General features: G+C 36.4%; 1 protein-coding gene across 1 annotated transcript; it reads right to left on the bottom strand.

Annotated features, from left to right (window-relative positions):
* Positions 1–1,596: 1,596 nt before the first annotated feature.
* Positions 1,597–5,424, bottom strand: LOC124947816 (segmentation polarity homeobox protein engrailed-like). Its single transcript, XM_047490475.1, has 2 exons — positions 3,834–5,424; positions 1,597–2,038 (listed from the first exon to the last, which is right to left on the bottom strand). Exons 1-2 carry the CDS (start codon positions 4,552–4,554, stop codon positions 1,683–1,685), a joined length of 1,077 nt encoding a protein of 358 aa, XP_047346431.1. The 5' UTR covers positions 4,555–5,424; the 3' UTR covers positions 1,597–1,682.
* Positions 5,425–17,500: the final 12,076 nt, after the last annotated feature.

Consider the following 17,500-nt stretch of genomic DNA (forward strand, 5'->3'; position numbering starts at 1 on the left):
GGGGTAGCATTAAGGGTAATAACTCACCGAGTTCCACGTTTCGTGAAACGAAGATTGTCGCGACGACGACGACGACGACGACGACGACGACGACGACGAAGACGACGAGCACGGGTTTGATGTGGACCGAAAAGAAGAAGAAAAAAAGAAAAAGCAGACAAAAAAAAGAAGGAAAATGGAAGAGAGACAGATAGATAGATAGAAAGAGAGAGAGATAGAGAGAAAAAAAAAGATAAAAAAAAGAAGGGATGCTCGTAAATCCGTTCGAGCTGTGTAATATGGCATCGTTTAACAAGTACATACATATATCTGTTATCTCGTGTCCATCGCTCCTGCTATCTACGCAAAACACGTTTCTAAACTAGTCCCTATCGAGTGTCATCGCCGACACGTTCCAGTTATTATCGTTACTGTTCTCTCCAAATACATTGGGTGACTCGTTAATTTAGGATCAATTAGAAGAACAACCCTAATGTCTCCCCGTGTGTAACTTTATTTTAATTACGGTATTACAGAATGGTCCCTCTCTCTTTCTCCCCGACCCCCCTCCCTACCTCCCTCGCCCGCCCGCCGCCCACACCCCCGCGCCACCATTCGATTAAGATATGCATCCGCAAGGATAGTTTTTTTCTTTATTTTTTTACGACTTCAAATAAATACACCTTTCTTTTGCAATGATCTTTCACTCTTTTATTTAATTAGCCATTATTATGATTAAAGTCAAATGTAAATGTAAGAATGTAATATTGTATTGTATTGTATTGTATTGTATTGTATTAACGTAATAGACGTAGAAATACAATAGAATCGTTTAAATTGTTTTAAATCTGTGACAATCGTGATAGCGAAGTTTACAACACATTGATTACATTGATCGTTAGCGGAACGATCGAGAATAATGTTAGAGTTTGTATTTGACATTAGATAAAATTTCATTCTAAATCTACGCGGTTACACGTAACGTAACAAGGTAACGTAAGTCTATGAGGAATATACAAGGTGAGATCATTTCTTATTCATTTAAAAGATATCTATACGTACGTATGTATGTACGTATATATACATATATATATATATATATATATATACATATATACATACATACGTACGTATATATACATTCACTCAGCTGGATGGCTCGCGGCGTATCGCGATTAAAATTTATTTCGATATCTTACATATGCACAACACGAGCTATCACTACCGGTTATTTAATATATTTACATTTATTTACAAACGAGATAATAAATAATTTAAAACGTTTCGATTTGTTTGTACAATGATTTAAGTATCCACTTAAATTCGTTCTCTCCCTCTCATTCATTTACTTTCCTCTTTTCAAAATTCTAATTACTACATTTTCAAAAGAATGTCGAATTAAGAGATACTTAAAGATATATTTATTATATATAAAAGTCGACGATATATATATATATATATATATATATATCGATTTATATATTTATTATATATAATAATTGATTTATATGTTTATTATATATGATAATCGACGATATATATATATATATATATATATATATATATATATAGGTATCATAAAGCTAAAATTTCTCTCTCTCTCTCTCTCTCTCTCTCTCTCTCTCTCTCTCTCTCTCTGGTCGATCTTAATTTTTTATATTTTATTTATACACCGATCTCCTATTATATTTCAGGGATAAATTTTACTGCGAATGATTTCGTGCCGTGACGATCTCCTCGCCGTCCTCGTCTACCGGCACGGTCGAGTGATTGTAAAGTCCTTGGGCCATCAGCTGAAGGGCCAATGGATTCTTCTGTCCGCTCGCCTTCTTGATCTTCGCCCTCTTATTTTGGAACCAGATCTTGATCTGTGCCTCGTTCAGTCCAAGATCCCTTGAGAGCTGTTGCCTTCGTATCTCCGTCAAGTATCGATTCTCAGCGAATTCTCGCTTCAGCCTGGCCAACTGTTCCGCACTGAATGCCGTTCTAGGTCGCTTCTCCTCGGGCGTGCCGCTTTTTCCGCTATTTTGCGAACGCTTAACTCGTCTGGTTCGTGGTCCTGAAAAAAAGAAACAAAAAAAAAAAAAAAAAAAACAACCAACGCCAATGTAATGAAAAATAAAAATAAAAAGGAAGAAAGAAAGAAAGAAAGAAGAATTGATTTCTTATTAGCGAATGAAGTTATTATTCTTTCTCTGAAGGAATCAAAACATCGTAAACAAATGAGATATTTCAATACGACCCGTTATAATTTATTCCCATGGAACATTACAACTCGGTGTATTTTTTTTTTTTTCTTTTTTTTTTTTGAGATCGAAGGATGGTACCGAAGAAGGATTTGTCTGAAAAAAGAAACAGAAAGAAATGAAGGGAAAAAAAAAAAAGAAAAAAAACGAATTGGTAGCCACAAAAATATTTTCTCTATCTATTTCTCTTTCCTCTCTCTCTCTCTCTCTCTCTCTCTCTCTCTCTCTCTCTCTCTCTCTTTGATCGTTAACACGTACTGTTCTCATGTATTTCTTCGTCAATCGTGAACATAGTCTTCGATGAATATTTATAAGTCGGTGCAAGATTTCGAAATTATGTAAGTACCTAGATAGATACCTCGAATCCGGAATTCTAAGCAACATGGAATTTACTTTCGAAGAAATGAGTCATATAAATAATATATAAGTATATGTATGTACATATATATATATATATATATATATATATATATATATAATATATAAATATATATATCAGAGAAAAAAAGAAAGCAAGAAAGAAGGAAAGAAAGAAAGAACGAAAGAAAGACTGATAAAACGTATAAATTCCACGGCGTCAAGAACGATTAAAAAAGTGGACTCGTGATATACGCCATTCGTACACGCCATCGCGTTCATTAGCAGCGTATCGAATTAATCCGCACGCTCGTGGAATAAATAATTAATCGCGACGGGGCATCGATGCTCGATATTTATCAACGATTTACATTCGCGCCTTGCTCGATCTTGACCGTATGTATGTACGCATCGAAAAGATTTATTTACCATCGTGACCATTAAAGTAACTACCTACTAAGCGATTAGAACATTTTTACAATTGAAAATCTAATTTCTTTATCTACCTTTTTATCTCTTTCTATTATCCGTATCTCTCTCTTTCTCTCTCTTTCTATATGTTTAACATTTACCTAATTAAAGGAAATACGATCAAGCTCGTGCAGAAATACAAGCCGATAGGAGGCTGTAATTAGTAAACACGTTTATCGGATCGTGAAAGCTCGGGACCACCCCGGTGCGAAGATCGAGAGGTTGCTAAACGTGGTAAAGGTGGCGGAGGTGCAAGAGTGCATATATGTGGGTCAGCCGGTGATCGTAAAGAGAGAGAAAGAAAGATAGAGACAGAGAGAGAGAGAGAGAGAGAGTAGATCGAGGATATAGGTTCTAGACAATTAAGTTCTGCGAACAAAGGCAGATGGTATCGGACGTCAACCCGTCCGTCCTAAAAAGAAAAACGTTAGAAAACTTAGAATTAGATAGAAACTGTGTTACTACGACCTATCGTGGAATAGAATGACTTCGTTTAAAGAAAATGACAAGGTACAGTGCAATTCGTTAATGGAATATTTATAGTATCCTTCGATCACCGATCATTACGTTTAACGTCGTTATTATTATTGTTATTATTATTATTATTTTTATTATTATTTTTATTATTATTATTATTATTATTATTATTATTATTATTATTATTATTATTATTAATGCGACTCGTTTTGTTCCATTGATTATAGATTTGATTTTCTTTGATTTCCATCTTTAGATTTAATCACGAATGAAGGAAGGAATAAAGAAGTAACGTCGACTCACCGGAAGAGGGCCTGTCGGAATATCTAGTGCAATAAACCCAAGCGGGCCAAAGGCTTTGACCATTGGTACCATTTTGTGGAAGGTTATTTATATTGGTGGCGTTGCTGGTCGTGTTTTCGCCGCTCACCGATTCCCCGCTTCCTATAGTAGAAGACGCTGAGCTCAGGGACGGCGTGCTACCTGTGACAGAGCTACCTGTCACAGAACTTCTATTACTCGCAAGACTCTCGACGCTTCCGCTTCTGCTCAATCCGCAATGCGACGGGAAATTGTCTCTCTCACGATTCACGATCGAATTCGGTGATTGGGGTGATAGCCTATTGTTATTACTATTCACCGAGGAGCCCAAACTGAGATCTCTTGGAAGCGGAAGTGGACTGTGATGTCTCGGTAATGGCAAACCATTTTGTTTCGTACCCTTCGTACTGAGTATCGCTTCTCTACCAAAATCTGGCCGTAAAATATTAACGACGCTAAATCTCAATGGCGTATCTGTGTCCTCCTGACCAGGATGATGATGATGATGATGACGATGATGATGATGATGATGATGATGATGAAGATGATCTTCCTGACGAGGCTGACCCACGTGATCGGGCGATCTAACCCGATGATGATGATGATGATGATGAAGAAGATGATGATGATGATGAGGAGGAGGAGAACCAATCCCCAATCGGAGACTGTATGCCGGATCCATGGTAACGAGAGCAACGCTCATCTTTTCAACGAGTATCAATGCAATTTTCCAACTTCTCTTATAAATCACCGAATTCAATTATCTCAAATACTTTTTCTCCTCTTTCACTTACACCGTAGAATCTATGTCAATGAAGATCTTCAACTTTTCGTATCCATAAGAATGTCTCCTCGTGGTTTATGTATCTTCGAAATGTCAAGCTAGTTTCACTTCGCGGACACTGGTGTAACACTCTTCTTGTCACTGTCCGTCCTCCTGACTACACACTCTCTCTCCTCTCTCTCTCTCTCTCTCTCTCTCTCTCTCTCTCCCTTTCTCTCTTAATCTTACTATCTCTATCTCTATCTCTATAATTCCTTTTTTCGTTTTCAAAAAACGTCACAGTGTCGTTTGGATGATAGTAATCTTCGAGAGACCATCATCGTATAAATTATTCGAAACAATTTAACTAGTAGTATTACTCTCATTACTTATTTTAATCTTCCAGATATTCATACTATCTCTTCTCTTTCTCTATCTCTCTTTCTGCCTTTGTCTCTCTCTCTCTCTCTCTCTCTCTCTCTCTCTTTCTCTCTCTCTGTCTCTCTCTCTTTCTTTCCGTCTCCCTCCCACTCTTTTTCTCTCTCTCTCTCTTTCTCTCTCTCTCTCTCTCTCTCGTTCCAAATCAAACCTGGATCGAGTCCAAAGGAAAGAGAACGCGACTCTTAGATGGAAGCTTTTCCCGAGGTTTCCGAGTACTCTTAGCGAGTGCTGTGACGGGTCTGACTGGCTGTCCATCCGTCGCTCAGTGATGTCTAAACTAGGGGACTCTGAGTCCCTACTTACCGCGTCCCTTTCTCTCCCCCCAACACCCCTGTTCACTCCTCCTACGCGAGAGCTCCGAGTGCAGTGCACTAGACACCCTCGATTGTATCTCTATTAACTCTCTGCTCGTAAACTCCGCCCACTAGCGAGCGGATCACCCTACCACGAGGTCTCTTTCGTCTTTCCCCCACCATTACTACCAATGGCACGGGTAGTAGGGGACACGTCCGGAAAATCACCCTAACCCATATACCCTCTTTTTCTATCTATCTATCTATCTATCCGTCTATCTATCTGTCTATCTCTTTCTCTCTCTCTCTCTCTCTCTCTCTCTCTCTCTCTCTCTCTTTCTCTCTTTCTCTTTTAAACTTGCGTTATAAATCTTTCGATAGGAACGAGACGATCGACGTCGATTAAAATATATTCTTCGCATGGAACGAATCGATAGTATTCGCCTTGATAGCCGTGATAGATCGATAGCGATCATGTCTCTTCTTTTCTTCCAAGTGATTACACATATATATATATATATATATATATATGTACGTATATAACAGTCTATTTCATGCATGAAAACTTATGCGAACGATATTAGAGTCTTTGTTAGGATAGAAAAAAGAAGTTAATTGGTTCGTCTATATTTTTAACACATTTTGTTTATTTTTCTTTTTCTTTATTTTAATTCTTCGTCTTCTTCCTCCTCCTCTTTCTTTTTATTCTTTTTATTTGATTAATTTCGAGCCCTCCTCCGCCGTAGTTTTTTGAATTAATTAGAGAAAGAAAGAACGAGAGATAGAGAGAGAGAGAGAGAGAGAGAGAGAGAGAGATACAGACAGAGATAGATAGATAGAGAGAGAGAGAGAGGGATAGAACGTTAGGAAGAAACGTGGAATATTCTGCGCCAATGCGACGAGAAAATCCAATTCTCCCCCTCCAAAAGAGTTTAACTATCCCCACTATAAAGCACGGTTAAAGTCTCGCCCACATTCTTGCCCCTCCCCGTCATAGCCACGCCTACAAGTTACCCCTACCACATTTAACACGACCACTACTCCATATTTTTGTTCCTCCCCACTGTGACGGCGTTGTCTGACCAGATCCAGCCGGCTAATTCATTTCTTCAAGTCCGCCGGCTTCTCCTTTCTTCCTTCTTCGATTTTCTCTTCGTCTTCTTTCTCACTCTCTCTCTCTCTCTCTCTCTCTCTCTCTCATTCACTCTCCATCTCTTTCTTCCTTCCCCCTCTACTTTTCTCGTTCCTCGTGGATACAATCGTCCAAGGTGAACGTCGAGAATCGCATCCTAAGAAAATTTGCACGAACACCGTCGGATATATTCCCTCTCTCTCTCTCTCTCTCTCTCTCTCTCTCTCTCTCTCTCTCTCTCCACCCTTTTAAGGATCACTTTGAGAAAACGTTTTAAGAAACGAATATATTATCCAACAAAGTTATCGATATCCTTGTCTACTCCTAAACGATCACTCTCTATCTCTCTTTCTCTTTCTCTTTCTCTTTCTCTTTCTCTCTCTGTCTCTCTCTCTCTCCCTCTCTCTCTCTCTCTTCCTATCTTTCTCTCTAATCGATTTCAATTACAACTCGTATAACTCAATTTAGAAATTTGTTGATACCCACTTATAACTACGTACACTATCTAATAATCAATATGACTCGAATAAATGTACGAATAAATATACGATCATAAAATATTCACGATCAACAATTCGTCTAACAATTTTCTCTTTTGTAATATACGATCACGTATATTAACCATTTAACATATAAACGGATTGGCAAAAGCATTATTTTTTGTCACCATATTTATATATACCTAAGTATAAAATGCTTAAACGTTAGATACCTTTACCTATTTAAAATTATTTAACGAGAAAGCAAATAATTTTCATAGATTTTTGTCAGTAACACGCGATGAAATGTAAATGATATCTGATAATGTAAAGTCGTCGTAATGTTACAATAATTATGCCGTTATGCCTGTAATTTCGATGAAAATGATAAAAAAAAAAAAAAGGATCATCATCAACGTCAATCGTGATTTAAATTGAGAAATAAATTTTACAATTTTTCTAACAATCCAGATAACTTTATTACGTAATATAATTAACGAAAATTTGATTGCCTGAGGGGTGATAAAAAAAAAAAAGAAAAAAAAGAAATAAAAATAGAAAAATATTTACTCGAAAATTATAACAATAACAATAACAATAGCAATAATAATAATAATAATAATAATAATAATAATAATAATAATCGATTGGACAATAGAAAAAAAAAAGGAAAGGAAGAAAAAAAAGAAAAGGAAGACTGAACGTGTATCTGTGTAAACAAATAAATAGGCAGAAAGTAAGAAAAGTTGAGGCATTATTTAAATGAAAAATTGACGTTTTCTTAAGCGATTATCCGTAACGAAGGCACTTAAATCAAATCGTGAGAGATCCGAGGTGATAGGTGAGATCGCGAGGGTGAGCTGGAAAAGGGGAGGGCAGGGATGAGGGGGAAGGCGCGTGCGCGCGCGCGCGCACGGACGCGATTCCTCGAGCAATTCCCTCGTGGCAGCTCGTAAAAGGCGATTTGTCTTTGCCCCATCCCATTAACGCGCGTTAAACGTTTTATCTAATTATATCGGATCAGATCGTAACAGGAGATTGTATACGTATGTATATACACGAGCACTACGTGGTAATTATCTTGAAAGAGTTCGAACTATCTCCACGAGAAAGAAAGAGAAAGAGAGAGAGAGAGAGAGAGAGAGAGAGAAAGAGAAAAAGAGAGAGATAGACAGTTAGTCTTTCTTGCGTGGAATTTAAATCGACAAAGAAGAGAAGCGAGAAATTAAACGATTTTAAGGCCACAGGGACGACATTCAGGTTAAGATCGTGAGCCCATTTCGTTTCTATAAACGTTAACGAGCGTGCAGTCAATATGGTATGAGTATGTGTGTGTAAAAAAGAGAGAGAGAGAGAGAGAGAGAGAGAGAGAGGGAGAGAGAGAAAAGAGATAAAAAAAAAAAAAAGAAAGAAAATAAAGAAAGTCGCATTTAAGTTTTAATAGCATTTTACAGAGACGACGTTTCAAGGTAGAAATATACGAAGAGCTTTTTAACTCCCACCGAAATTTCTTCTCTTATTTATCTGACAAATTTAAAAAATAGTATATATATATATATATTTATATTTATATTTATATTTATATTTATATTTATATTTATATGCATGGAAATAATATTATAGGTAAAGTAGTAGTATAATATTTTTTTAAACCGAGAAATTCTTTTTTACCTCATAATACGATTTATGGAAGTTTTATTGGATAATAAATAATAACGATTCAGCGTCGAGTCTCGAACTTGGCCTACCGTAAACTAAGCGAATTATCGGAGTCTGTTTTAAGAGCCGTGGCGTTACGAGCGCTAAGAAAAAGAACGAGGAGAGATAGAGAGAGAGAGAGAGAGAGAGAGAGAGAGAGATGCTCAGTTTTATTAATGACCACGGTATCTACCTTTACCTAAGAGATTGTACCAGCTTTAACGTGTATCTCTAGTTACTTATACCGAGCACAAAGCGATCGTTAGAACCAATGCCGGCGCGAATTCATGTTAAAAACAATAATAGAGATAGCCGCTATAAATAAGAGTAATGTATCTATCTATCAATATATCGTGATACACCACGACCATGTTCGGTTGCCACTATCCAATTGGAACGTTAGTCATTCTAAACGGGACGATAAGGGGGATAGGAGGGAAAGAAAGAGGGAAGGGAAGAGATATAGGTATTATCTCTTTCGCACAATAGGCATTCATATATCTATTTACGTATATATATATATATATATATATATATATATATATATATGCGAGAGACAATAACGAGAACCATTTTGTCCGCCCATTTAAAATGAGATTAGAAAATAAAGAAGGGATTTTACGAGAAACTCATTTTCATTTCGTCGAATAACCATCTATCTTGTTTACATCGTGTTCGGCGAGTTAAGAAAAGAAAAGAAAAAAAAAAAAAGAAATAATGAAAAAATATTTCGCGAAATCGTACAGCATATAGTATATATAACAACAAATTTTGATAGTAAAAGTAAAGAAGACAGAGAGATGAAGGAGAGAGAGAGAGAGAGAGAGAGAGAGAGAAGAAAAAGAGAGTGAAAAAGAATGAGAAAATGAAAAAAAAGGAGAAGATTGGTAGGCAAAAAGTATTTATCGAATGAAGTCGTCCATCTTAAACGTCAAGAATCAATCAGTGCTCTTTCTCTCTCTCTCTCTCTCTCTCTCTATATATATATATATATATATATATCGTGGTTCATCTTTCTCCTTTTGTCAAGATACACGACCCGTAGAAAGCTCGTGTCATAAACAACCTCGGCGGCAGTCGAAAGTTCTACTTGATACAAGTAACCAAGAGATTCGTTAGAGTGGACACCGAATATCAGTGAACCGGTAGAGTTGAGAGAAACGTAGGCAGCACTTTGAAAAAGATAAAAAGGACGTTTGTGGGAAGAGAAGATAAGTCGTCGATAAGTCTTTGGCTCCTACGTGGATCGATTACTTTTTTTCTGTCTTGTCAAAAGGAGGAGAGGGAGTAGGGGAAAGAAAGAGAGAAGGAAAGAGAAAAAGAGAGAGAGAGAGAGAGAGAGAGAGAGAGAGAGAGAGGACCGATCATTATTCCCCGAACGCGATTTGTAAACGGGTTCTATTTATGGCACTGCAAACTCTATAATCAGCCGGGCACAGGGCCGACGACTTATTTAGAATAATTAATACGAGGCCGAGCTTATGAACCGGTCACCGACCAATCACATGTTTCGTTACCCTACCACAATACCGTGTCTGAGGGGAAACAGTAGGCGTGACTTAATATTAACCACGCCCACCGCCGCCTCTCTCGACTCGCATGCAACTTTGCGTGCATCTATCTCTTCCTCTCTTCCCTTCTTTTTATCCTTCTCTTCCCTTCCCATCCCATCCCTTCCCAATCCTTCCCATCCCTTCCATTCTATTCCCTTCTTTTTCCCTTCCCATTCCCTTTTCTTCCTTTCAACGTCGTGCCTACATCGTTCTCGTTCGTCTCTCAGACTCTCAGACTCACTTTTTCCAGGGCAAAGACCAATGTTCTACTGAACGACGCGGAACCAAAGCAAAGAGATGGGATGCGAACGATGAACGAATTCTTCGCACTTCAGATAAAACTAATTCGTTTCGAAAGTGAAGGAAGTCATTTTTTATTAAGATCTTTTCCAAGTTACACACACACACACACACAGATACACACAAAGAGAGAGAAAAAGAGAAAAATAGAGATATACAGAGACATACGTCGAGTTAATGTATTATGTCGATTTTAACGTATACTATAAACCATTGAATGATCTAATTTATTGATAAATATATTCGATAACTTTATATATTAATCGAGATAATTCATTTGTAAGAAACGAAAGGTGATTTGATATTTTACCTTTGATATATCATATTTAGTTCATGATCAAAGAGAGAAGGAACAATAGAAATTAATAGGATAAGAATGAAGGGTGTCCGACGGGAAGAGAGACTGTCGAAAGCCCAAAATTGAGAAGGTCTTTTATGACACACCCTCAACACAAATGGATATGCGTACAACGATGATATTCCCCTAATCCAGTTTATAAACACTATCTGACCACACCCACTCTCCCAAGAATATACTACAAGGGTGCTCACTCGTTCAACCCTCGATAACACCCAACATCGTAGGGAATGTTTTCAACAATCCCTATATTTTGTGATACTACGATACTCTCCTATACGTTTTCTTTCTCCATTCGTGTTTCTCCCTTTCTCTCTCTCTCTCTCTCCCTCTCTCTCTCTCTCTCTCTCTTTCTATTCGTGGAGAAGAGTATGGAGTTGGTAGGTAGGTATATTTATACGTCGTCGCGAGGGCGAGCTGAGATAATGTACACCCGGTACATGCGAAGATAATCGCACCCCAGGGAACTTCGGGCGTGCTCGCTTATGAACCGTTCTAACACGATGGGGAACCGCAAAGCGTTCCGCGTGTACTGATTTATCGGTACTGGGGTGATAAACGAGGCGAGTTCATCACGTGAGACGCGCGGAAACTCTTTACACATTTTAGCCGCCTTTTAGCTGTGAAAATTTCCAAAGGAATTCTTCCGTCGTTTATATAACTTCGACTATATCACATCTTAACAATTACAAACGATCAGAAAATATCTATTACCCGAACTTGTTTGATTTTCTTTCTTTTCTTTTTTCTTTTTTTTTTTTTTTTTTTGTTTTTTGTTCTTTCTTCTTCCTTTCTTTTCCTCGTTAAACAGACCTTGGAAATAATATTAAATACGTAGATATTGTAAAATGTTTTGATCGTAACGATCGAATTCTATTTCGATATTTGTATGTAATAAATTTGAAGAAAGAAAAAAAGTAAAAAAAAAAAAAAAAAAAAAAAAAAAAAAAGGAGAGAGAGAGAAAAGAAAAGAGAAGAAAAAGAAAAAGAAGAATCGAACGAGTTAACACAGACATCTTTGAAATTTTTTCATTCGATCGATAAATATACGATATACATTGGTATCATCTTCTTTACAGATACGTTTTGCGGGTATTACGTACGTGTTTCTGTTTGTGTATATCTGTTTTGGTTTGCACGGGGATGCTCGTTACGTTCTTGAGTACGGTGATATCCGCATTCATTAGAATATAAGACGAGGTCCATAGGGAGATCGGAAAGGTTTGCCCACGTGGGCAACGCGCCATATTCGGATTTGAACGAAGGTGGTGGATCACGCGGAACACGCACCACCGTCCGTCCCTTCCTATCCCGAACTACCAGCCGTGCGGTGCGGATTTACATGTATGCTAAAATGACCGGGCGTTCTCCGATTTAAGACCAGTTCGCGTTACAATACCTTAAGCGGTATCGTACAATCAAACACGGCCTTACGTTTATCCCCACTCTTTGCTCAAAGAGAAAGATAGAAAGAAAGAAAGAAAGAAAGAAAGAAAGAAAGAAAAAAAGAAAAAGAAGAAATAAATAAAGAAATAAAGAAATAAAGAAATAAAGATAGGAGGAGGAGGATGAAAGAATGAGAGTCGCGAGCACACGCGAGAAATATCATATTTTCTAGTCGATCGTAAATTCGAATACACCACACACACACACACACATATACACACAGAGAGAGAGAGAGAGAGAGATATCTTACGTATTTTGCATAACTCGACGAGTAATTTATTCCCGAGCGATAAATATAGCTATTTCTTGGCGCATCTTTATTCGCACGATTTGTCTTCGGGAATACAGTCATTAGACGATTAGAAGACGATGGAATCCCGTCGATCCTGTTCGATCGACGGATCGTTATAATATTTCTCTCATCGAGATGATAGAGAAATAAAAAAAAAAAATATATATATATATATATATATATGTATGTATAGATATAGATATATCTGTCTTACGAGAACGATCGGTTTCTTTTCGAAATAATTTTTTTTTCCTTTTTCTTTTTTTTTTTCGTGTTTCCTTTCTCTTACAATTCAATTACTATCTCCTTACGAATCTTTCTCTTGTTATTGTTATAATATTTTTTTTCTCTTTCTTTTTCTTTTTTTCTTTCTCGTTTAAAAAAAATCATCGATGAAAAGAGATCTACATCATCTATCACGATAGAAATGACATTCGCGATTGAAGATCGTTTTAAGGACGAAAAATGACTTGGCTTGTATGGTCCGAGGTCGTCTCTCCTTTACCGTGACGAAATCGTAGGGCTTCGTTTAACAGGTACCTTCTTCTATCCTATCCCACTTTCTCCCCTTCTCGACCTTTTCCCCGGTAATAATAATAATCCAGACGGAACGAATCATGTTTTCGAAACATGGATATCTATACATTTTTCACGATTGTCGATGATTCTACAATAGGGAAAGGGAAAATTCGCCGACACCCAACACCTGCGTATCCTTGTTAACGATCATTGAAATGAATTTCTTTTCCTCTATCTCGATCCCTACCACAAAATTCAAAAATTCATTTAAAATATTAACTTGACAAGGTTTTCCTTTAATCTCCCACTTTTTTCTCTCCTTTTCTTCTTTTTTTTTTTTTCTTCGTTCTGGATTTCTAATGGAAAATTACAGTGGATGAAAAAAGAGTGAAAGAAAGAGAGAAAAAAAGGAAGAGAGAGAGAGAGAGAGAGAAAGATCTCATAAAAGTTTCACTTATCCTTTTCTTCGTTTCAATCGAGCATAAGAAAATATTGGATTATTTTCGATATACGCAGAATTAAATCTACGCTTTAATTTCGTTGTAAATTTCTTTTTTGTTCTCTTTCCCCTTACTTTCTTCCTTTTTTTCCTTCTTTCTTTTTTTCTTCTTTTCCCTTTTTTTTTTTTTCTTTTCTTTTTTTCTTTCCTTTTTTATTTTGCCTCGTCGTTTTCTCCTTCGAGGAAAGAAAAAGAACAGTTCACAGTATGTACTCGATTAGATATTCGACAAGGGCACCTTTTTAACGGGCACGATTCGAGATCGTTAAAGCGTCGACGTGGTCCATTCAAAGCCCAAGGATGTTTTCGATTCTTTGGCGTCGATCCGCAAGGGAATTCGTCGTTCCCGTTTCTTCTGAGTTTGAGCGACACGCGTATAAAGCCGATCGCTGTTACAGCATTGTTCGCTGCGGTAAGGGTTCCTACGGGTTCTACAAGCAGAGCCAACTGGATATCTCGTGTTAGAAGGAGAAGGGTTTGTTTATACTGTTGCCTTACGGGAGAGGGGGTCTCTCTCTCTCTCTCTCTCTCTCTCTCTCTATCTATCTCTCTCTCTTTCTCATTGTTCGGTGTGACCAATTGTTTGCTACTCGTCAAGGTTCCTTCAAGATCCTAACAGACTACTTTCCTTTTTTCCATGAAATTCTAAGAACAATTATAGATCAATTTATAATTCTATAAAATGACATTATTTTTATTATTTTAATTTATATATAATATCCTTATAGATCTTATCGTACAAATTATCGACAATTTATTCGTACATTTTCAAGGATTGTTCGTTCGTTTAAAATTGATGCGATTGTAAATGAACGAAGGTAATTTTATTATATAGACGTAACGAAACTTTGACTACTTTAAGGAATAATATTGTTCATTATTATGAAACGTCAAACTATATAAATGTCTCAGCGTGATGAATTTGTACGTTTCTCTTTCAACGATAATCCCCAATGATAATCACAATCTATTGAATTTTAATCTTATTTTCTTTCTTGGTTGAAACGACACTTTTCCGAAATATTATAAAGATCGTTGTCCAATGGTTTAGTTTCAGGTAGCTACTAACAGGTATACAAGAAGTCTTCTTCTTTGCCTCGTCGTTTGGATGCAAGACGCAGGGGTCCGTTATCCTACCGAGATAATCTGATTTCCCGTGACTGAGATGTCAAAACTGTGTCGTCCTTGACAGCTCGAGGCACCGAAGTTAAGCGAGACTTCTTGTTCAATGTATTTCAAGGAAAAAAAATGACTAGGAGATTTTAATAGAGAAAGGAAAAAAGAAAGAAAAGATGACTTTCTCTTCTTTTCCAAGATGATCGTAGGAAAGATCGAAAGGAGATAGAAAATGTATTTGTAAGAAAAAATTCGCAGTAATTTGCATTTGTTAGGTATTATCATGTACGACGAGTTTTGTTTTTTTTTTTTTTTTCTTTTTAAGCTAAAAAAGATTAAATAAGTAAATAAGGGAAGCATATTTTTATATTCTCTCTCTCTTTTTTTTTCTTTTTCTTTTTTTTCCCCCTTCAAAAATATGACAATAGAAAAGTCAAAAAGAAGAAAAGAAGTTTGTTTCTTCTTCTTCTTTTTTTTTTTGTATACTTAAAAAAAAAAGAAAAAAAAAAGAAGAACAAAATATACACACGTTATAATACGCGCGATTAAAACTATTAAAGGAAGAAACATTCGTATATATCGTAGAATCCTATCTGCGATTTTCATTCTTAATCCCTTCTTCGCAAATACGACCCTTGGCTGCTTATTCTCGCATAGAGGGATGATCCGGCTTAAAAAGTCATAAGTCGTGTTTACATTTAACACCAAGCGTACCATGGAAAGACGATCATTATAATAGTTTGGAATTACAGAAAAAGCTTTGCCTTTACTATTTTCATCTTTTCGTCTACTCTAACTCTCTCGTCTCTGCGTAGAATTCACTTCGTAGAATTCCATTCTAATCCCTTTCTTCCACTCCCTCTCTCTCTCTCTCTCTCTCTCTCTCTCTCTCTCTCGTTCCTTTCTATCTTCTCTTTCTCTTTAACGAAAGATTTCTCTTTTAAAAGGAATACAATGACTTAAGAACGAAACGCAATAGATCTATAATGCTATTAAAAATACAATATGACAAAACGATATTATCCCCTAAAGCGATCGTTTAACGACGCTCAAGAAGCGATTAAACGTCAAACGAACAACATTTTCACCTGTCGACGTACAAAATGATATTTTACGAATTGAACGTCCACCATAACGGTGTGGAAGGAAACGTTTAAATTGTTTTTCAGAAAAAAAAATATTTTTACTTCCGAAATATCAACAACGTGACGACATGGTGTTCCATTCGTTTGTTTGTATTTTGTGTTCTTTAAAAAAAAAAAAAAAAAAAAAAAAAAAAAAAAAAAAAAAAAGGAATGAAGAAGAAGAGAATAGAATAAAAAAAATAATTAACCAACGTAAATGAAGAAAAAAAAAGAAAAGAAAAATAAGTCATTTGTACAACACGGTATACATATATATATATATATATATATATATATATATATGTATGTATATATGTATGTATATAGTCCTTAAGACTCTTCTTCCTATCCTAACCATTATTCCTTTTCCATTTCTGATTTAACTTTGAGAAATAATAAAGATAGTTAAAAATTACATGGTTCGGCTTTAGGATCATTCTATAGGATGGACATCTCTCTATATTTTATGATCGCTCCTCTCTCCTTCATTACGTTAACACGATACTCGCGAGTATGTAAAAAGTTGATGGTCCAAAGGTTAAAAGGAATATGCGAGGACCCACAAGACGGTGCCACAGGTGACGGCATTAAACGTTCAAGGGAGATCGCAAGCCACTCAAAGAGAGAAAGAAATAAATAGAAAGAGAGAGAGAGAGAGAGAGAAAGAGAGAGAGAGAGAGAGAGAGAGAGAGAGAGAGAGAGAAAGGGAACATTCCGTATAACGCCATGTATGACGCAGATTATCATGCGCGTTAATACAGGCGTGACGCTCGAAATGAGCCTTCGAGAGAAGGCATCGTCTCTCTTTTTCTTCCTTTCCCTCTCCCTGAGATCCCCATTCCCCCGTCACCCTACCCTTTTATCCCCTACCCCTTTTGTATATATCCCAAGTGGATATCAAATTTCTCTTCTCCCGTGGGATTTTTATTGCGCCACGCTAACGTAGAAGTTGAATCGAGATGAACGGACACCGAACTACATTCTGGAATTTGTTGGCTCGTCACATTTGTTTTTTGTTTTTTTTTGTCTCCTTATTCTTTTTCTTCTCGGCATGATGATCATCGAGCAAAATGAAAAGGAGATAAAAATGGAATCAAAAAAAAATTAAAAAGAAAAAAAGAAAAAAAAAAAAAAGAAAAAAGAAAAAAGGAAAAAATTCGAACGAACGACACGAAAGAAAGTTATGAAACATTTTATTACTGGCTATCATTTAATAGTTCGAAAATTTTGACGAAAGAAGAAAAGTGAAGTAAAGGAATAAACCGATCGTCGTGAATTTTCAAAAATCGTAAAAAATAATAGAGTGACGAGCTAGAAGAGGGGGAAACTTAGGGAAGAAGAACCGACGGATTGTAATGATCGAATTCAAAAGTTTCTAGATGATTTGACGAAACAAATAAGTAAATAAATGAAAAAAAAAAAAAGAAAAAAAAATCATCATCGATCATACCATATCAAGAGGGAGATTTTCTTTTTTCTTAACCCAATTCTTTTCTTTTTTTATTATTTTTCTTTTTTTTTTTTTTTTTTTCAATTTTCTATCGGATCTAGTTAAACTATAAGCTCTCTATAGAGATAGGAATTTTCTTGAGCCCATCCTAGCGTCGTATTCCTCCTTTTTTTTTTTTTGTTTTTT

Source organism: Vespa velutina, chromosome 3, assembly GCF_912470025.1.
Source record: "Vespa velutina chromosome 3, iVesVel2.1, whole genome shotgun sequence".
NCBI lineage: Eukaryota > Metazoa > Arthropoda > Insecta > Hymenoptera > Vespidae > Vespa > Vespa velutina.

Bases quoted from the DNA above. Each gene is read 5' to 3' on its own strand.
- LOC124947816 (XM_047490475.1), bottom strand. From the start codon at position 4,554: ATGAGCGTTGCTCTCGTTACCATGGATCCGGCATACAGTCTCCGATTG. The intron at 2,039-3,833 runs GTGAGTCGACGT...TCTTTTTTTCAG, and splicing joins TTCCGACAGGCCCTCTTCCG to GACCACGAACCAGACGAGTT.